General features: G+C 36.8%; 1 protein-coding gene across 2 annotated transcripts in view; it reads right to left on the reverse strand.

The window, feature by feature from the left end:
• Positions 1–5208: 5208 nt before the first annotated feature.
• The window catches only part of Fam149a (family with sequence similarity 149 member A), a 57543-nt gene continuing 39552 nt past the window's right edge, over positions 5209–23199 (reverse strand). For both annotated transcript variants that reach the window (XM_077792563.1, XM_077792562.1), the window contains 6 exons: positions 21276–21379; positions 20574–20783; positions 17624–17744; positions 16201–16329; positions 16009–16087; positions 5209–8334 (listed from right to left, as the gene is read on the reverse strand). In XM_077792563.1, coding sequence (XP_077648689.1) covers positions 8261–8334; positions 16009–16087; positions 16201–16329; positions 17624–17744; positions 20574–20783; positions 21276–21379 — 717 coding nt within the window. In that variant the 3' untranslated portion in view covers positions 5209–8260. The remainder of the gene's footprint in view (positions 8335–16008; positions 16088–16200; positions 16330–17623; positions 17745–20573; positions 20784–21275; positions 21380–23199) is intronic.

Raw genomic sequence — 23199 nt, forward strand, 5'->3', positions numbered from 1 at the left:
TTGGTCTTGTTTTGTTTTTTCTTACAGCTAGACTGATGATTAAGGAAAGCACTGATCAACTCCTTGGAGTGAAAATGGAGAAAAGGAACTTACACTTTTAGTGTATTCACTTCTACACTGTCTAATTGCTTCAAGACTTCTTTAAAAACTAAATGCATTGAACTGAGGCACAGCTCAGTGGTAGACTATTGGTTTAGCATGTGCAAGGCCCTAGATCAGATCCCTGGCACTGAAAAAAATCATTTATATTTAATGTCTTTAAATATATCTCTTGGGCTTTAGCTTCTTTCTCCATAAAAGATTGAGGTGGAGCTATAAAAGTAGAAAATATATCTATATTTGACTCACTGATCATCTCTATGGACATAACAAGGCTACACCATATAACCTCTCCCTTAGTAAAGGGAGAGTAGGGGGGGGGCACAACAGGCAGCAGCACATAAGAACATGGGCAAAGAAAGGCTCCAAAGCAAGGAAGGGCGTGAAGAGTCTCAAGCCATCAAAGTCCCTTCTTGGTCATTCATAGTGAGTAGTGGGAGATAATGTGCATAGATAGGGGGGAGCAAAACCAGAGAGACCTGAACTGCCAGGCTTAGAACTTTCATCTTTATTTTAAAGTCAATTTGTAGAGGAGAGAAAGAGGGGTACCGGAGATTTGGGGGAGAAGGGGCAATAAAATAAGACCTTTGTCCCTTAGTCATCTTTCTGTATTTCCCTTTTTGGCAGATAAGGACTGTTCTCATCCTGCTTTGGAATAGTAAAATTTCAAACCAAACTAGACAGCCAGAAAGAAATGCATGGAAATAACCTCCTCACAGGACAGCCTTGTGACAACAGAGTACATAGTGTTGCAACTAAGAAGGCTCACCATGAACAGATTGTCAGGAAACTGTCTCCTTGTTACCTCTTGTGAAAATTCATTCCATATTAAAGGATGCCCATGCCACTTGGAAGATCTTAGGTCCAGGACTTTGACAGTCTCCCCTGCTTACAGTCAGTACCTTTGAAGGTTAAAGTCATGGGCCAGAGACATTATAAACTACAGAAAGTCTTTGTAAATGTTAATACTTTTGTTTCCTAAATTTTTTGTCACTTGGAATGATTTCTGATATGAAAAAGATATTTAATTTAGATTATAAAATAAATTCCTGGCTGGATACTTATACACATCCATCATAAAGGTAGCAGGGAACTTTGTCACCCATGTTTGAATCATAGATACCAAGATCAAATAGATCAATAGAGTGAATGATACCTAAATGTACAATTTTATGGACAGAAATCTAGCCATCACCCAAATTGTACCATAGAACATACAATCAATAATGATTTTTGTATCTAGTTTCTTAAACTCAACATTATGAGATGAATCTGTAGTACTGAGCACAATATTTTTACCTTATTTTCACAGCTATGTATTATTCCATTGTTTGAATATATCATAATTTATTAGTCATTTTACTGCCAATGAATGTTTCAGTTGTTTCCAAGTCTCTTATGTTATAAATAATTATGTATGATCACTCTCTTAGATGTTTTTGATTCACATATGTACATATTTCTATTGAATATATATATATATATATATATATATATATATATATATATATATGTCTAGGAGTAAACTTAGTGGGTATAGGGTATATGTCATATTTAGCCTTAATATTAACTGCCAATTTTCCAATGTAACAATTTACATTAGCAGTCTATGATTCATTCCAGATATTTCATATACTTGCTAACTTTTGATAGTATCTTTTTTAAAAGAAGTTATTCCATTAGGTGGCATAGTGGTATGACAATGAGATTTTAACATGCATTGTCTTGACAACTTGTAATGTAGAGCATCTTTTCATGAGGTTATTGACCATTTTCAAAAGTGCCTGTTAAGTCATTTGCCCATGTTTAACAATGGAATTGTACAAAATTTTGGTGATTTGAAAGAGTTTTATATATATATATATATATATATATATATATATATATATATGCATTTGTATAATTAATTAACAATTGTTATAATATATGTCTATATAAAATATAAGGACTTTGTATTTTACAAGTCCTTTGATTACAAGACCTTTGCCAGATATATACTACAAGTATCTTTTCTATGTCATTAGATGAGTAGAATGTTTTAAAATTTTAATGAAGTACAGTTTATTAATCTTTCCATTGTAGTTAATACTTTTTATCCTGTTTAGAAAACCTTTGCCTACCACAAGGTAAAAAAGAAAATCTCTCATTGTTAATTTCTAGAAACTTTGTAATTTTACCGTTTGCAATTAGGTGCTGAGGGCCATTACCAAGTAGGTATGACTCATCATATCCTTGCCAGTGTACCCCATGTTAAATGGACTTGCCTTGGAAATTTGCTGCGACCTTGCTTGTGTGTTTGAGAAAGGTGACCCTGCTCAATCACCAGGGTGGATCCAGGATTAGGGTGTATTCCTGCAGGAAATATCTCCGTCCTTGGGTTTAGGGCGTGACAATAGGAGTTTTAGGGAAGTTGAGGTTGAAGATTATTGCTGCTGGGATTAGGGTGTTCCTGCTGCTTGTTCCCGTTGAGTTCTCCGTGAGTTTAAAATGGGATTTGGAAAAAGCCTCGTGGAGTAGGATTTGGGGACGGGCATATTGAGATTTGTTCCTGAACGTGTGTGGAGGCTGGTGTGAGATCGGGAATAAAGAATTGCTGTTTGAACCTACAAAGCTGTGTGGTGGCTCGTGATTCTGTGCCAAGCCGAGACATTGGCATTTGGCATTTAGGTATGAGAGCCATCTGTAATATGTGTGTGTGTGTGTGTGTGTGTGTGTGTGTGCGCGTGTGTGCGCGTTCGCGCACGTGCGCACGAGGGGGTAATGACATATCTATTTTTTTTTAAATAATGAATATCCAATTGAATTTAACATAAAAATCAATATGAAGAGAATTGACACTTTATAATACTGAGTCTTCCAATTCATGAGTGTGATACATCACTTAATTTATTTGGCTCTTCTTTAGTTTCTTCCATAAATGTTTTGTAGCTTTCTTTGAGGAGGTCTTGTAATAGCAAATTCTTAGATGTCGACTTGGTTATGGTGCCCAGCCATTTGGTCAAAGTGTATATAGTACTTGCCTAGCATGAGTGAGGCTCTGGGTTCAATCCTCAGCATCACAAAGGAAAAAAAAAACATTAACCTCAACATAGTTTTCCTGTTTACCAACTTTCTTTCTCATATTGCCTTTGTGTGTACCTCCAAATATCTGTTCCTTGGCCATTACAATTTTTATGATCCTCAGTAGGAAGAGAGGTTTTCTTTAAAGGTCATTGTCTTAGCCCATTTTCTCTTGCTATAACCAAATACTATAGACTGGGTAATTTATAAAGAATAAAGTTTTGGCCTTGAGTTGTGGCTCAGTAGTAGAGCATTTGCCTAGTACCTGTGAGGCACTGGGTTTGGTCATCAACACCACATTAAAATCAATAAAGTATTCAATTAGATGTTTTAAAAAATAATAAAGGTTTATTTGACTCATGGTTTGGGGTATTGGGAAGTTCAAGTTTGAGGATCTACTTGATGGCAGGGACTCTGTAGAATCCTGAGGTAGCACAGGGCATCACATGGCAAGATAGGGTAAGTGTGCTAGCTCAAGACTCTTCTAAAAAAAGCCACTAATTGCACCATAGGGGCCCTGCCATCATGACCTCATCTAATCCTAATTACATCCCAAAGGTTCCAATTCCAAATACCACTAACACATGACTTTAGGGATAAGGTTTCCAATACAATCAATTTGGGGGACATACTCAAACCTTGCGATTACCGATTTTTTCCATCTGGCTAAATCTTTTGGTCAATTCTTCATTTTATATAAATTGACTTATCAACAGCATTCCAGGTCTTGTCCCTTCTTTGAAACACTTTTCTCTCCATTTAACTTTGAGGATTCCACATTATCTTGATTTCGACTTCCCTTCACCAGTCGTTCATTCTCAGTGTACTATGCTGGTTTTTCTTCATATCCTAGACCTGCAGACTTGACATGCTCAAATCTCAGAACAGTTTATTAATCTGTTCTCCTTCCCTACTTTTCTACACTCACTGTCTTATCTACACTGACAATGCATCTCATCCATTTCATACCTATGGACTGTATAGACAGTTCCTGACTTATGATGGCTGCACAGAATTTTTCAACTATATAATGATACAAAAGCAACACTGATTCCAAAGAAAACAGAATTTGAACTTTAAATCTTGAATATTTCTTGGACTTGCAATATGCTACAGAATATTCATGTGATGCTGGGAGTGGCAAGCTACTGTACCCAGCCAGTCACACAACCATGAGAGTCAATAACCCTAATGTGTAGTGCACACATTACCAGGTTTTATTTGGATGCAAGCATTAAAAAAAAAAAGTACATGAGATGGTCGATATGTTATTATGAATGAGGCTTTGTGTTAGATGATTTTTTCCCAACTCATTGCTAATGTAACTACTGTGAGAACATTTAGGACAGGCTGGGATAAGCTATGTTGTTTGGTAGGTTAGGTATATTAAATGCATTTTTGACTTATGATATTTTGGATTTATGATAGTTTTATCAGGATGTAAGCCCATTGTAAGTTTAGGAGTACAAGCAACAATTCCCAAATTATATCTCCAGTCTACACCTCCTCTCCAAACCCCAGCTACAGATATCTGAAGATGTCAGCTACAGTGGTACTCGGTCACATTGCCTTGTTTTGTTTCTCCATAGCATTTATTGCTAGCTGACCTTATAGTATTTTTGTATATGTTTGTTTATAGCATATCTCCTTTACTAAAATCTAAATTCTTTTATAGCAAAACTTTTATTCAGTCCAATGCTGAGAACACTTTACACAAACATGGAATTAATATTTTATGAAACAATAAGTTCATGATGATTTTAAGTAGAGATGTCATCTTCTGAAACAGAAATATAGTGGAATATTTATAAATGAAGTAAACTTTCACAGATATGTATGTTTATATATTTTGAATTCACTGGGCAAGGCTTGTTATGTAGTTAGAAATGATTGAATGAATGCCTGTGTATTAGAAATTGCAAAGTAGATAGGTGTATAAATTATATAAAAATTGAGAGTGTAAAGGTGCTTTTACAAATGCAATGAATTTTTAAAAACTTTCAACACTTTGATATTTTATTAAAAGTTAAGGAATTAAAAATCCTGCACAATGATCTATAGTCATAAGAAAACAATGAAAATAAAAAATATACTGAAATGATTTATATATAGAAATGTTCATCTCAATATGGTATAGAAATTCCACTCTAGGTCAGAACAATATATATGAATACTTCCTTTTATATTAAATTTATAAAATCTAACAGTTTTCTGTGATATTTTAGACTTTCCTAGATTATTTTAAATTTTCTCCATTCCTTCTTTGGTTTTGGGTGATCTCAGAAATAATTAAATTTGCCTCTTTTCAATTTTTTAGCAGAAAAATTCTAAGATTCTTTTATCAAAATAGGTAGTTGTGGAAATCCTGCTCTAATTTTTACTTTATTAGTTTAAAAGCACCATCCTTGATATAAGGATTATGTACTAACCTTTCAATCTCATTTAGCCTATAAATAAAATGTCTTTTACACAAGTGGAAAAAAATTGCTATGAGATAGCACTTTTAGAATCAATAAGAGAACCAAGTCCTTATGCAATCTCTAACAGCACTTGATCTTCTAATCTAAATGTTTAGAAGATAAAGTTCACTATCATTGTATTTGGTTCTATTTTTCAAAGTACTTTTTACCATTATAAAAATAATAAAGAGATTCAGTGATTTTCTAGGAAAAAAGAATTTATCTTGGATGCCCAATCTCTTTGTTAGGTAGGCTGCTTGTCTGCCATCTCCCTTGTGAGATATTTGGGCTGAACAGGGAAGTAGTTGGATGGTGTCTAGAGATTAATATAAAGTTGCTTGAATGGCTGTGAGAGAGCAGAATGGACAGCTCTTCTAGCAGCTCTGGGGGACCGGAGAGCAACTTATAAGGGATTCTGCAAACAGAGGTTCCAGACCACTCACCCATCTAGAAATTACTCAGGCTGGACAACTGATGAACCAAGACTGGTGTTTTCTCTTAAATGTTTCCATAGCTAATTTTGAGTAATTTAGAAAATTTTCAAAATGCTTTGGTCTTCTTGGTGTGAGAAACTAAGCATTAGCAATATTCACTGGAGTTAGAGAGTTGAGCTCCGTAGACTAGCCACCCCAAAAGAGGTAAAACGATACTGGTCCTTCTCATTTCCACTCCCTAACATGTTCTCTGGCTATGAAGATGGAGTGGAGCATATAATGGAGAAATCATCAAATGGAGGCAAGACTCTAGGCCCATTTTTATTTGTTATTCTGTGATTTAGAAAAACAAAACCAAAAACACTAATACTAGTCTCAGCATGCTTTTTTTTAAAAAATAGACACAATATCTTTATTTGATTTGTTTATTTTTATGTGGTGCTGAGGATTGAACCCAGTGCCTCATACGTGCAAGGCAAGTGCTCTACCCCAACCCATCAGCATACTTTTTAATTTCCAAACATCTCTAATAGAAAATGATCCCGACCCCTCATAGGCAGAAATGTCTGAAAATAATTTGTCACACATTTATGTGATACACATGTTTTTATGTGTTGCGAGCAATATATAAATTATGGGTTTGTTTGAGCCATTAAGGCAGGGAAGTTGCTTTTCTGGAAACTCCTGGGTGAAATCCCGGGGTTCAAGAAATCCCAGATCATGCTAGCACCCCGCCTTACCTCACAGCCTTAGGATCAAACAACACCACCCAGAGATGGGCATAATCTGCCTAGCACAACCTGTTTATCTCCACTCTTATCCTGTCCCCAAGGAAGGAGATCCCTATGGATCCCCTTTGGTCTGTATCACTATAAATAAAGCAAGCGCTGGCTTTTATCTCACTGTTAGGAGCCAGACCCATCATGTCTGCTCAACCCGACACGCCCCTGCTTTGTGAAAATATATAATTCTTGCCTTTTTGTCTTATTTCTTAATATACTACTTTCGTAGCTTTTGTTTCACAGCCAGCCCATCCCCCTGACCTTTACCCATTCCCTCTATCACACTGGATGTGGTCCAGATTTGTGTATAAAGTTTAACTTGGATTAGTGAAAATCAGATTGATAAGGTACAATTACCTGGTAGCAAAGAAAAAATTATGCTGATCTGAGATGAATACAAGGACTTAAGCCACTATAAATCAGCTTTGCCTCCAATTGACATTTCTCCTTTCCATTCCCACTCCATTTTCTACAGTACTGTCAGATAGGGAGACATGCACTGAGGAAGATAGAGCAGGGCAGGAAGACGGGCGAGGGGTGGGGAGAGGGCATGGAGCTGCTGCTTTAAGCAAATGGGCTGGGACTTTACTGCAGAGGTGACATTAGAGCACAGATGAGATGGTGACAATATAAGGACAATGCTGCTGCAAAGCCTTCTCTCCAGTGCATGGACACTCAATTGAAATAATGAGGATGAAGCCATATGGAACCAGTTTTAATTATGTTTTGTATTCAGCTTTAAAAATGTATAAATGTGGGGACTTTCAAATGCAAGGCTTGGCTTTGAAATAAAAACTAGTAACACACAGTTGGCTTAAAATTAATTAGTCACTGACGATGCACAAAGAAGCTCATGATTAAAGCACTTTTAAACAGATATAACAAAGTCAGCACCATGACTAGAATAATCAGAATCTTTTCCAAATGGGACAGATTATCTCAAACACAACTTTACTAGTTTTCAAAGAAGGAAGTTATATCTATTAGTGATTAGGATTTCGATGGAATTATTAAGAGAATGAGATTTAAAAATTAAGGTACAAAGTTACAAAATGGCATAGACCTAGATAATATATATCATATATATTATTCGAGTGTGCATATTGGCACACACTCTGTGTGCGTAACTGATAGAATGATGGAATTGAAACACATATTAGATCTTCTGAGCAAAGCCTGAAGAACCTCAGGAATGCTCCCAGTAAAGAAGATTAGTGACTTTGACTTTCATGCTCTTTAGAATGTGAGGTATTCAAATGAAATTACTTATTTTATTTGCATTTAACTCAGGTAGCCTAACATTGCAGACTGTCAGATAAACAGATAAATAGTATAATACTTGTTCTTCCACTTTTCAAGTGAAGAATGGCATGCTGATACTTTGGATGCTCCAGTGAATTGAGTCCATGGTTCTGGTAAATTAACATCAAGATGCCACTTGGAACCTCTTTCTTGAAGTCACAGTTGTCCTCTGAAAAGATTTAGGCAAATATTGTGAACCTGAAACACAAACCAGAAAGTAATTCTCATTAGACTATTACAAGTTCAACCTCTCAAGAGGATTGTTTAGTACATTCCATGTAGATGATACTTTTTAAAAAATATTATTATTAGTTGTTGATGAATTTATAAATATTTATCTATGGGTATGTGGTGCTGAGAATCGAACCCCAGTGCCTCACACATACTGGGGAAGCACTCTACCACTGAGCCACAAACCCAGCCCAAGATGATACTTTTTTTTTTTTTTTTTTGGTGCTGGGGATTGAATCCAGGCCCTGTGCATGTGACACAAGCACTATACCAACTGAGCTATATCCCCAGCCCCACCAAAAAATATTTTAATGTTTCCTCTTCCACCAACGAGGCAATTCTTATATACGAAGACTGTCATTTGGAGTCCCAAGAAAAAGAAAGGGTCATTATTATTATTATTATTTTCCTGCCCAAGTATAAATGGAAAGCTAAGTTAATAACTCCTGGTGCTTCTTGACTTGGAAGCAAAGAGAACAAGGAGGCCAAGTGCCTGCTTGTCAGAGAAAAAGAAAATAAGCCTTAGAAACCCTTATGTACCCCTAGTTGCTTCTACAGAAATGAGAACGATCTCTGACCATCAATGATAACACTTTAGTTATTGATAAGAGAAGACACTAAATATTTGGTAGGAAAAGATTAGGAGTGCAGATTTAAAACTGATTCAGAGCCCAGCTCTCTTACCTCCTCTCATTTTTTGTGCATCCAAAAAACCTATTAGACATGTCCACTTGTGCTGCAGTAAACATCTCCAAAACCGAGTTCATCAAAATTCCTTCAGTTCCTTCTTTTGATACCAATGCTACTGGTCGTCCACAGAATCTCAGTTGACAGCCTTCATTCCTTTCTCACACCTTATGTGGTGTTCATCTCCTCTGGGAAGCCCCTCTGCACCCGTTACTGCCTGAAGATTGAGCTAGGTGATGCTGATCACCTCTCATGACCATTTCCATCATCTTCCCCATAAGATCGAAAGATCCTTGAAGCACAAACCAAAGCATTCTGATGTTTTTGTGTTTGTTTGCTGTGTGTGTGTGTCTGTGTGTGTGTGTGTGTGTGTGTGTGTGTGTGAGAGAGAGAGAGAGAGAGAGAGAGAGAGAGAGGGAGGGAGGGGGAGGGGGGAGGTGTTGAAGATCAAACTAAGGGCCTTAAACATGGTAGGCAAGTACTCTGCCACTGAGCCACAGTCCCAGACCCATCCTTGATATTTTGAATCTTGGCCCTTATATCAGAACCTAGCACAGGGTGAGACTTCCCTGGTACATTGTTACTGAATAATAAACAAATCAGTGCTTACTCCCCCCCCCCACCATCTACAACTATGTTAAAAGTAATACGTTATAATGCAGCACAGTGGCCATTTACAGGAATCTTATTGTCACTAAAAATGATGGGTAACACTGCTAAGGAACATAAAAAGCAACAAAAGCCACAGCAGCCTAGAGCTATTAGTATAAGAGAAAAACTTCAAAGGGCTAAAGAATCCCTGACATCACTATGCTATAAAACTGATTTTACAGAAAGGCTGATTTTTTTTAATATTTGAGGTTTTTTAGTTGTAGGTGGACACAATATCGTTATTTCATTTTTATATGGTGTGGAGGTTGGAACCCAGTGCCTCACCCATGCTTTCTACCACTGAGCCACAACCACAGCCCCCACCGAAAGGCTAATCTTAACAGTGATAAATCTGTTATATAATGCTTAAAATTTACCTATTTTACTTTTAGAATGATATTTAAAATTTCCCTTAACACCATACATTATCCTTGACATTTAAGATTATTTATGATACGAATGGCTTATAATTCTGAGCAAGTAGTACATGCCTGGCATCTAGCTATGTCCTTTTCATAGATTTTCCAACAACTATTTTATCCATATAATCTGTTATAAAATAAGAAACTGATGTTCAGAGAGGTTAGGACTTTCTTAGGACTGCACATCTTGTCAGTGTAGAGCCAGGGTGGGAACCCAGCAGATTTCAGAACAGCACACCTCACATGATCAGTACTGCCTCCATGGGAAAAAAAAAAATGTTGGTATTAGTTTGAACATCAAATTATCCCCGGCCTGCATTCCAACTATAATTTTATTAATCAAAAACATAATAGGCTGAAAATATATCTGGAAAGTATTAGGATAGAAAATAATTAGCAAATCTGTGTTCATTTTCTCAAGCACTGTTATCATTAGATTTTCAAAGATAATATAGGATAAGGGTTTCATTTAGAAGAAAAGCATGAAAACTTGATTGCAGAAAGGATTTTCCTTTTTTTTTTTTAATGAAAATGAGACCCCAGTTCATTAACAGCACTGATCCATTTTCTCCTTTCCACCCTGCAGCTGCTGTGGCCCCTGCTGGTATGTGCAGGTTTTCTCTTGATAGAATTTCTGAAGGTAGAGCCACAGATCATGGACACTTGCTATTTTCTTCTACATGGTCAAAATAGGCCTATCAGGTAGATAACCTTCAATTTCATTTTATGAAAAAGTTTTGCAAATTCATCATTATCTTTATATGTAAAAACTGCTGACCTGTCGAGGTCAAGCCCAGCAGCCTAGATCCACCCACATTGGCCTATGTGGGTCCCAGGTACAGCAGGCACGGTCCACCCATCCCCCGGCAGGGCAGACACCCTCCAGAGCCTAGCCTCTGGTGCAGGACTCACCAATCAAAAGACATAGACTAGCAGATTGGATTAAAAAAAGAGCCAACAATATGCTGTCTCCAAGAGACTCATCTCATAGAAAAATACATCCACAGACCAAAGGTGAAGGGTTGGGAAAAATCATACCACTCACATGAACCACGGAAGCAAGCAGGGGTTTCCATCCTCACTTTGGACCAATAGACTACCTAGGAAGGTCAAGCCCAGCGACCCAGATCCATCCACTCCAACTTGGGCAGGACCCAGATCCAGGATGCCAGGACACTATAATTACAGAACCCATGAACAGCGAAGTTGATGAAATGTTAGAGAAGGAGTTCATTTAAAAAGCTCTGAAAGAAAATAGATGCCAACCAAGAATCTTATATCCAGAAAAATTAAGCTTTAGATCTGATGATGAAATAAAAACCTTTCATGATAAACAGAAGTTAAAAAAATTACAACTAGAAAGCCTGCACTACAGAACATCCTCAGCAAAATATTCCAAGAAGAGGAAATGAAAAAACAATGATGAAAATCAACAGAGGGAGTGATTACACTATAGAAACATCAGAAAAAACTAATCAGAGGAGAAACTAAGACATATTAAATACCAAAAATAAACGAAAATGGCTAAGAATACAAATCACGTCTCAATAATAACCCTGAATGTTAATGGCTTAAACTCACCAATCAAAAGACATAGACTAGCAGATTGGATCAAAAAAAAAAAAGAAAGAAAGAAAGAAAGAAAGAATCAACAATATGCTGTCTCCAAGAGACTCATCTCATAGAAAAAGACATCTACAGACTGAAGGTGAAGGGTTGGGAAAAATCATACCACTCACATGAACCACGGAAGCAAGCAGGGGTTTCCATCCTCATATCAAATAAAGCAGACTTCAAACTAAATTCAATCAAAAAGAATGAAGAAGGACACTACATACTGCTCAAGGGAACCATACACCAACAAGACTTAACAATTTTAAATATATGTGCCCCAAACAATAAAGCATCTACGTTCATTAAACAAACTCTTCCCAAGTTCAAGAGTCAAATAGACCACAACATGATAATTTTGGGTGATTTTAATACACCGCTTTCATCACTAGATAGATCTTCCAAACAAAAGCTGAACAAAGAAACCATAAAATCCAATAATAAATCAATAATTTAGACTTAACTGACATATATAGAATAATTCATCCTTCAACGAGAGACTACACTTTCTTCTCAGCAGCACATGGATCCTTCTCTAAAATAGACCATATACTATGCCACAAAGCAACTCTTAGCAAATATAAAAAAGTAGAGATACTACCCTGCATTCTATCAGATCATAATGGAATGAAATCAGAAATCAATGATAAAATAAAAAATGAAATCCACTCCAATACCTGGAGACTAAACTATATGCTACTGAATGAACAATGGATTACAGAAGACATCAAGGAGGAGATTAAAAAATTTTTAGAGGTGAATGAGAATATAGATACAATATATCAAAATCTCTGGGACACTATGAAAGCAGTTCTAAGAGGAAAGTTCTTTGCATGGAGTTCATTCTTTCTTTTTTTAAAGAGAGAGTGAGAGAGGGAGAATTTTAGTATTTATTTTTTAGTTATTGGCGGACACAACATCTTTTGTTTGTATGTGGTGCTGAGGATCGAACCCAGGCCGCACGCATGCCAGGTGAGCGCCCTACCGCTTGAGCCACATCCTCAGCCCAGAGTTCATTCTTTAAAAGAAGAAAAAGTCAACAAATAAATGACTTAACATTACATCTCAAAGCCCTAGAAAAAGAGGAACAAATCAACACCCAAAAGAAGCAGAAGACAGGAAATAATTAAAATAAGAGCTGAAATCAATGAAATTTAGACAAAAGAAACAACTGAAAAAATTGACAGAATAAAAAGTTGGTTCTTTGAAAAAAAATAAATAAAATTGACATACCCTTGCCGTGCTAATGAAGAGGATAAGAGAGATAACTCAAATCACTAATGTAGGTGATGAAAAAGGAAATATCACAACAGACACTACAGAAATACAGAAGATAATTAGAATTATTTTGAAAACTTGTACTCCAGTAAAATAGAAAATATTGAAGGCCTTGACAATTTTCTAGAGTCATATAATTTGCCCAAATTGAATCAGGATAATATATACAATTCAAACAGATCAGTTTCATGATGAAATAGCAGACACCATCAAAAGTCTACCAACCAAGAAAAGCCCAGGACTGGACAGATACACAGCCATGTTCTACAAGACCTTTAAAGAAGAATTAATACCAATACTCTTCAATTTATTTCAGGAATAGAAAAAGAGACAGCACTTCCAAACTCATCCTGTGAGGCTAATATTACTCTGATTCCAAAACCAGGCAAAGAGGTTGGGAAAAATCATACCACTCACATGAACCACGGAAGCAAGCAGGGGTTTCCATCCTCAAAAAAACAAAACAAAAAAAGAAAGCTTCAGACCAATATCTCTGATGAACATAGATGCAAAAATTCTCAATAAGATTCTGGAAAATCGAATACAAAAACATATCAAAAAGATCATACACCATTGATCAAGTGGGATTCATCCCAGGGATGCAAAGTTGGTTCAACATACGGAAATCAATAAATGTAATTCATCACATCAACAGACTTAAAGATAAGAATCATATGATCAACTAAATAGACACAGAGAAAACATTTGACAAAATACAGCACCCCTTTATGTTCAAAACATTAGAAAAATTAGGGATAACAGGAACATATTTCAACATCATAAAGGCTATCTATGCTAAGTCCCAGGACAACATCATTCTAAATGGAGAAAAATTGAAGGCATTCCCTCTTAAAAACCTGGAACAAGACAGGGATACCCTCTTTCAGGACTTCTATTTAACATACTTCTTGTAACACTAGCCAGAGCAATTAGAGAGAAGAAAGAAATTAAAGGGATACACATTGGAAAAAAAGAACTCAAATTGGCACTATTTGCTGATGATATGATTCTATATCTAGAAGACCCTAAAAGTTCCACCAGAAAACTTCTAGAACTATTAAATGAATTCAGCAAAGTAGCAGGATACAAAATCAACACTCATAAATCAAAGGCATTTCTGTATATTAGAGACAAATCCTCTGAAAGGGAAATGAGGAAAACTACCCCATTTACAATAGCCTCAAAAAAAAAAAAAACAAAAAAAAACTTGGGAATCAACTTCATGAAAGAGCGAAAGATCTATACAATGAAAATTACAGAACCCTAAAGAAAGAAGTCAAAGAAGACTTTAGAAGATGGAAAGATCTACCTTGTTCTTGGATATATTATCAAAAGGACCATACTTCCAAAAGCACTATACAGATTTAATGCAATTCTGATCAAAATCCCAATGACATTCCTTATAGAAATAAAAAGAAATCATGAAATTCATCTGGAAAAATAAGAGACCCAGAACAGATAAAGTAATCCTTAGAAGGAAGAGTGAAGAAGACGGCATCCCTATGCCAGACCTTAAACTATACTACAGAGCAATAGTAACAAAAACAGCATGGTATTGGCACCAAAACAGATTGGTAGACCAATGGTACAGAATAGAGGACACAGAGACTAACCCACAAAATTACAATTATCTTGTATTAGACAAAGGTGCCAAAAACATGCACTGGAGAAAAGATAGCCTCTTCAACAAATGGTGCTGGGAAACAGGGAATCCATATGCAACAAATTGAAATTAAACCCCTATCTCTCACTATGCACAAAACTCAACTGAAAATGGATCAAGGACTTAGGAATAAAACCAGGGACCCTGTATCTAATAGAAGAAAAAGTAGGCCCTAATCTCCATCATGTGGGATTAGGCCCCAACTTATAAGACTCCTAGGGCACAATAATTAAAATCAAGTATCAATAAATGGGATATACTCAAACTAAAAAGTTTCTTCTCAGCAAAAGAAACAATCTGTGAGGTGAACAGAGAACCTACATCTTGGGAGCAAATCTTTACCCCTTACACATCAGATAGAGCACTAATCTCTAGTATATAAAGAACTCAAAAAGCTAAACACCAAAAAAAAAAAAATAACCTAATCAATAAATGGGCCAAGGACATGAACAGACACTTCTCAGAAGATGATATACAATTAATCAACAAATATATGAAAAAATTTAGAGAAATACAAATCAAAACCACTCTAAGATTTCATCTCACTCCAGTCAGAATGTCAGCTATTTATTATGAAGACAAACACAATAAGTGTTGGTGAGAATGTGGGGAAAAAGGTACACTCATACATTGCTGGTGGGACTGCAAGTTGGTGCAGTCAATATGGAAAGCAGTATGGAGATTTCTTGAAAAATTGGGAATGCAACCACCATTTTACCTAGCTATCCCTCTCCTCGGTCTATACCCAAAGGACTTCAAAACAGCATACTACAGGGACACAGCCACATCAATGTTTATAGCAGCACAATTCACAATAGCTAAACTGTGGAACCAACCTAGATGCCCTTCAATAGATGAATGGATAAAAAAAAACTGGCATATATACACAATGGAATATTACTCAGCAATAAAAGAGAATAAAATCATGGTGTTTACAGGTAAATAGATGGAGAGAAGATAATGCTAAATGAAATTAGCCAATACCAATAAACCAAATGCCGAATGTTTTCTCTGATACAAGGAGGCTGATTCATAGTGGGATAGGGAGAGGGAGCATGGGAGGAATAGATAAACTCTAGATAGGGCAGAGGGGTTGGAAGGGAAGGGAGGGGACATGGGATTAGAAATAATGGTGGAATGTGATGGACATTATTATCCAAAGTACATGTATGAAGGCATGAATTGATGTGAATATACATTGTATACAACCAGTGATATGAAAAATTGTGCTCTATATGTGTAATAAGAATTGTAATGCATTCTGCTGTCATATATAAATAAATAAATAGTTTTAGGTTTAAAAAAAAAAAGAAACAAGAAAATACTGACCTATCAAAATATTTTGACCTGTCCATGTGTGACCAGCAAATTCCATTGGTGTCAGTGAACCTTTTCGAGGTGTATCCGACTGTTGGGAGGAAAATAAAATGAGGGATGAGCTTTATTTTAAAAAAAAAAATATATCTTTTTTGTTGTGTTTTGTTTTGTTTTAATCAAAGTTATGGTTAACAGCAGACCTACCCGGAATGTATGGGTTGTGTTGGGCCTTGAAAGTTGTTCCAGGGTAATGGTTTTTTCTCGAAGAGGGGATCTTTCTATGCCATCAGGCATTGCACTTGACACCTGGTTTTGGGGATACCTTCCCCTGTACTGAATGAAGAATAATACACTCTTGTTTAAAAGAAATACATTCCTTAGAAAGACATAACAACATCTCTGGATGCTTCAATCATTCACTTATTTATTCACTGAGTTACTTTCAAATACTTATTTCAATTTGCCAAATACAGGACTTCTAAATATCGACATGTTTTAATTACATCATGACATTATTCAGTCCTCCCAAAAGGTAATGCCATAATAGGTAAATAGGTATCAAAAACCTTAACCACACAAAATTCTTAACAGTAAATTATATTAGAAATGTAATTCTGGGCTTGGGAAGCATTTGCCTTGTTTTATTATTTCATCCTCAGGTTACACATTCAAGCTTTGCCACTCTGGCCTTCTGGGGACAGGTTCTATTGCTGTGCTTAAGGTGGCAGAAAAGAATGTGAGAGAAAACCCTAACTTAGTGTTTTTTTTTTTTTTTTTTCTCTCTCTTTCTGTCCTATGTTCCTCTAATAGGTCATCCTTTCATGTTTCCTACAAAAGACACAAATTACTTGTTTGGGAGTGAGGCCTGTGAGTCACTGTAAATCTGTGAGAAACCTGGTTACCCCTACTACCAAGAGCATGGGTGCACTGAGCTTGAGTGAGAAAGACACTGCCTCTTACTGCAATAAATACGGCAAAAATCAGCTGCAAAAATGAGAGCTGATAAAAATGATAAAGGTAGGGCTGAGGTTGTGGCTCAGTGGCAGAGGCACTGGGTTCAATCCTATTGTGTGAGGCACTGGGTTCAATCCTCAGCACCACATACAATAAATAAATAAAAAATAAAGGTTTAAAAAAACTGACAGGGATAATAATTTACTGAGCTCCTAGTTTACTTCATTATATCATACATTTAAAATGTATGGGTCCATCTAATCCTTCTAACAATTGTTATTACAGGAATTGTTATTACCCTTTTATAGATGAAAAAACTAAGGTTCAGGGAGATGAAAGCAAACTTGTACCAAATCAGTGGGTCTGCACGGCAGGATGGAGACATGGCTCTGCCTGTCTCTTGACCTAACCTCCATGCTCTTTTCTTCATTGTCTATCTCCTTGACACCTGAACTTTCTGTTTTAGCTCAAGACCAATTTTTATATCATCCCCCTCTAAAGTCTCATGAGCCATTTATATTCTAGAAGTGGATTATGAAGACATTTTGGATGCAGCCAAGTAGAGCATTCTCTTATGTTCTGACTTCTCTTGGAAGTGCCAGGATTGTTCTGGTTTACTTGTTTTCCCACAGATTAACGAAAACGGTTGCACTTATAATGAAATCTGTCTTACGGAAACGGAGCGGGATCCGGAAACAGCTGTGATCTGCTCCCCAGCCTCTGAGCCTATCGGGGGCAACCTGTTCCAGGAGGTTTGAACCGGTGGGGAAGACACGTGGTCTAGGCCAGTTTGCCTGTGAACACAACAACATGCAACTGAGTACCCAAGTGCGGAGGGGTCAGCCCCTAGCAGGCAATTCCAATCTGAGCTGCCAATCACGATCTGCCTTCCAAAAGCAATGTTCAAGGAAAACAAGCCATGCTTCAGAGAGATGGGAGATGAGACAGGGACCAGCAGCTCCAGTCACACTGCCCCTATTTAGCAGTGGCTGTCCATCTGGATTGCCCAAGTGCTCAGCCACACTGGGAACTGTACAGATCGAAGAAGAAACTGAAGATCTAGCTCCTCCCTATGACCAGCTATTGAAAACACAAGTAATTAGAGATCAATGAAATAGTATATATATATATATATATATATATATATATATATATATTATGACTTATATATATTTAAGAAAAGTCATAATCCATAAGAGGCACAATTAATTATCAATGCACAGGGCTTACATGAAGAAGAATACAGAATTTTATGTGAAGTCATAAAAAGGTGATATGAAATTAGAGGCAAAAAGACATTCTCTGGTAGGAAAACTAAATATCACGAAGATTTCAGTTTTCCAACATTCTTTATAGATTTAACACTATGATGCCCAATGTGTATGCTCTGTTTAAATTTGACACTTCGATTGTAAAGATTATTTGTTTTAAATTTGTACCAAATCAGTGGGTCAAATCACATTGCCCCTATTTAGCAGGGGCTGTCAATCAGCCACTGACTAAATTCTAATAAAAGAAGAGTAATGACAGGAGACTGTCCCTATCAGATAATAACATTCAAAAATTAAATTGGTTTTTGCACAGGAATAGATAAGACATTCTAGAAACAGATTCAAAATTATTTATTCATTAATAACAAAGTCATGAAAGTTATAGTAGGAGACTTTTTAACCTATAAAGTTTTTAAAAAGTATATGCAGGACCTCAACTTTAGAGACCGAGGGGAAGGAGACCTATATTGCCAGTGGGACTATAAATTTGTACAACTGTTGCAGGAAATATTTTGGCAAAATATTTCAAGAACCTAAAAAATATCCATAACCTTTGACCTGTTCATTTTCCTTCTAGGATTGTATCATTAGGAAAGAATTTAAGGATATCTTTTTGGAGACTGATATCAAATTATTTCCACTGCACATCATCAAAATGAAAATATAGAAAAGAATGAAATTTCATAGATAGGGAAATACTTAATAAATTATGATATACCCACATGATGAGTAGTCATTAAAATCATGCTTTTAAAAATATTTGAGAACTGAAATATAAATGATATAATGTTAAGTGAAAAAAGTATACAAAAAAGCACTATATTACACAACAGTAAGATAGTGTTAGGAAAAAGACCATGGGAAGGAAAGAAAAAATATAATCCTAGACAAAGCTGATAGAAATTTTACCAACCGTTGTCATGTCTATATTTCTGTGTGAGAAACATACAAGTGATCTTTGGTTTCTATTCACACTTTTTATATTTTCAACATGTCCCAGGGTGTTTGGTACTTTGATAATTAGAGAAAAATTTATTTCATAAAATTGAAGTCAAGGGCAGGGGTTGTAACTCAGTGGTAGAGTGCCCAAGTGGCACAAATTCGCCCTCAGTTTGAATCTCAGGACCACCACACATACACACATACACACACACACACACACACACACACACACAAAAATGCAGAGGACAGATCATAAACATATCAAACCATGCATGGCTGGTGTGTTTGTGAGGCAAAGGAAGATAAGGTTGCCCAGAATTAAAGAGGAGAAGGGAACTAATAGGAAATAGTTATGCATAGTCAAAGAGGGTGAGAGGGATCCCCTCAAAGAAGGCAAAAATTTTTACTCTTCTGCATAAAGCAAGCATTGCTATACATACAGATAGACAGTCTATCTGTGATATTTGAATTCCCAGGATTGGAGCACAATTAGGGAAAATAGTCTAAAAGAGGTCCCTAGCATTGTTAATAGTGGGAGAAAAAAACTTTAAAAATTCTCGTCTATGGAAAGAGGGGCCAAAACATGGAAGGAACGTACAATTGGAGGTATCTAGATTTGTTTCAGTAGGAAATAGGAATGGTTTCTGATGAAAGTTTGATAGTGGAAGACTGGAAGAGAGGAGAGAGCGGTCCGTGCTATTGACACGGGCATAAGCTGAATCAGGTGTGGGGGGCAGCCACGCTGAGACTGAAGGTGGGAGAGATGACTTGAAAGCACGAACAGAACAGATCCAAATACCACCAGGAATATCTGTCCTAGTGCCTGATGTATATCAGTTGTAAAAGAAAGGTGGTCTAACAAAAAGTTGCAAATGATGCTCTAAATGCATCTTTTGAGAGTCCAGTGATTAATAGTTGGAAGCTGCTCAACCCACCAGCTCCTGAAGGGGATTTCAGTTCAACTCCTCTAAAGCTCAGTCCCTTACAGTAGAAAGTCTATGGCCTAGGGCCCAGGGGTTGGACTCCAAAGCCAAGAGCACTGTGGCTGTACCCGGCTCTGCCTTCCTGCTGTGATGATGATCCTAGGCAAGTATTCAACTTCTTTCAGCCTGTTTCTTCATCTTAGATTTGAGATAATATGAATACCACTGGTTTGCAGTGAGGAATAACTAAGATAATAATGGAAATACATGAAATTCCATTAATAAAATAAATAAATGTATGTACACAGTTACGTACAACTATTGGAACAAAGTTAGTGTTGAATACTCAAATGAACTTGTAAGAAAAGAAAAGCATCTAAATAAAATCTGATGGAAGATACTTTGTTCAGAATAATCCATCAATCCTAATTGACAATGTCTCTGCCCTATGACCTTTTGTTTACCATGATAAAGAAACAAGACTTACAGTTTTGTTCCCCTAAGAATTTCATCACTGTACACATTGGGGGTTTTTATTCTCTGTGAATCTGAAGTAAGAGAAGGCAGCCTCCGGTGCGCTGGTATTTTCCTGGCAGAAGTCTGTAATCTGTGAGTATCTGAGATTCTAGCCAGGCGGAGCCGTGTAGAGGACGGAGCACTGGCGCCCACACTAGATGATTTGTCCTCTTGTTCATACCTAGAGGAGGAAAATCCAGTTAGTTGCTCAGATGTGAGTGCTACAAGAAGACTGAACACAACTCTTGGTACCTTCCTCTGTGCCACGCACAATAGTGCCTGGTACCCAGAACATACTCCTGGAGGTACTTGTTAAATGAATGTACGGACTCTTGTTTCCATTTCTATACTAATAAATTCATAGGTGAACAAAAATGTCACTTTTTCATTGTCTGTAATCAAATGGTAGCAAAGCCCACAAGCTTAGGAATTCTTAACTGCATTGAGCTTTTCTCATCTCTTCCTAATGCAACAGGAATTATGTTGTGGTTGATATCAGAAGAACCTGCTTTTACTCTGGCTGTACTTCCTCTGGGGTATGCTCAGGCACATCTGGAGCATGGAATTAAATGGGATTTTCACTGTCCCATGTTCCTGCAGTGTATATACATACACACTTCCTGTTCCAGCATTTCCAGCATAGGGAAGTGGTTGGGTTCTTCCTCATACGTACTGTGTTCTATCCACAAAATACATAGGTCTCTGCTGGAGTGGTTTTGCTTGAATTGTCATCACACCATTCAAATCGCTATAGAAATTATTGGAGAAGCGATGAATCTGAGAAAAGTTAAAAAAAAAGAGTAAAACAATATTCCAATAATAGATGCCCGTCAAATCTTCAGAAAACAAATGGTACAAACTGGCTAAATTTGAAAAAAAAAATTAAGCAAGGGACCATATTTTATACTGCATACTAAACAAAGTGGGAAATACTGTATTGAACATATCAGAGCAGTTTAAAGAGACCCAAAACTACAAGAACCAGGCAGAAACTCCAAATGTCTCTCTCCAACAGTAAAAAGCAAAGAAGCTTATTGTAAAGCCCTTACTCCAGAAAGCAAAATAAGGCTGTTAGGCTTAGATACTGTTTAACTCACTGCTCCCCAAACCACAAGCCCTGTTCAGGGATGAGTTTTGCCAGTCTTACACAGGCATTCTGCTTATTTGCAGAATGTTAAGTGTGCCTCTTTTTCTATTTTTTCAGTTTAACAAATCTTACTATCATTTAGGACTTAGTGTATGTCTTATTCTAATTTGTGAAAGGTATATTTTTCCTCTGAACCCTACAGCACTTATGAGCTAAAGCATATCTATTATAAAATAGAATACATTATAGGTAATTAGCATCTGATTATAATAAAAGCTAAGAGTTATGGAGTGCCTATTCCATGCTACACACTATAATAAGTGTCATATCTCCTTTACTTCTCACAGCTTCCTACTGCATAGGTAACATATTAAAGTTGAGGTTTTGAGAGAAAATGACTGATTTGAGATCATAATGCTAATGAATGGTATCATCAAGTTTCAAAGTTGGATTCTAATAAGCAAAGCTCGAACTCTCACTCTCATTACTATCAATAATATTGACTGTGCACGCGCCCGCGTGTGTGTGCGTGTACGTGCATTCGGTATGGCTTGACTCCTTCCAACTGGTCTGTAAATGGCACATAGCTCAAGACCAGGAATCTTGTCTGATTCCTTTTCTCTGGTCTCCCACATAAGAAGGTCTGTGTGGAACATGAAGTCCAAACTCCCTAGCATATCCAAGATCTCCCATGAACAGGCCCATCCTTTCCAGCCTCACCTGCTACTAGATCTATGAATGAGGATGTAATTCAAGAACAGTGTATCAGGTGGTTATATATGGTTATAAATCTTAATTCAAACTTCTCACATCTTTCTAGAATTTGATCCTCGCAACCGTATCTTAGTCAACGCATTATTCTCCTTGTTACACAGATAAGTAGTTTAAAGCTCAGGAAGTTAACATGCCCAAAATAATACTCAGCCCAGACCTCCTGATTCCCAAGCCCCATTTTTTCCCCCACCATGCCCTGCTGTTCCCATCTGCTGTCCTCTAAATACGCAGTCCAATCACTGGCCTAAACTATCTATCTTTCATGCATCCATGCCTTTGCCTGGCCTGAAGTGGCCCACCCCAAATTCTTAGCCACAAAAGTTCTACTCATTTGTTCATGTTTCTGTTCCGATTTCACCCCTGGTGTCCAACATAAACCCCATCCTTTAATCAGGATGAATCAATCTCTCCTGGATTCTCCTACCATGCCTATTTTTGCTCATTCCTCACAAAACGTAATGCATCTGACCTTATGTTATAATTTTTGTTTCACTAGGTCAGGGACCCAGTTTTATTCATCTCCATATCTCCTCAAAACAACTAACATGGTGCAATTAATACAAGCACTAACTCTTTAAGGAACCCAAGTAATTCTCATTAATGAACACTCATTAATTCTTTTGTTATTTTGGTGAAAGGCAAGGAGGCCATTTATAACTTTCAAAACGTCTACAAACTTAGGGGACAGCATTTTTTCCCCCCTCTCACAAAATTTCGAAAATAATTTCACATCTCA

The sequence above is a fragment of the Urocitellus parryii genome, chromosome 14, assembly GCF_045843805.1.
Source record: "Urocitellus parryii isolate mUroPar1 chromosome 14, mUroPar1.hap1, whole genome shotgun sequence".
Classification (NCBI taxonomy): Eukaryota; Metazoa; Chordata; class Mammalia; order Rodentia; family Sciuridae; genus Urocitellus; species Urocitellus parryii.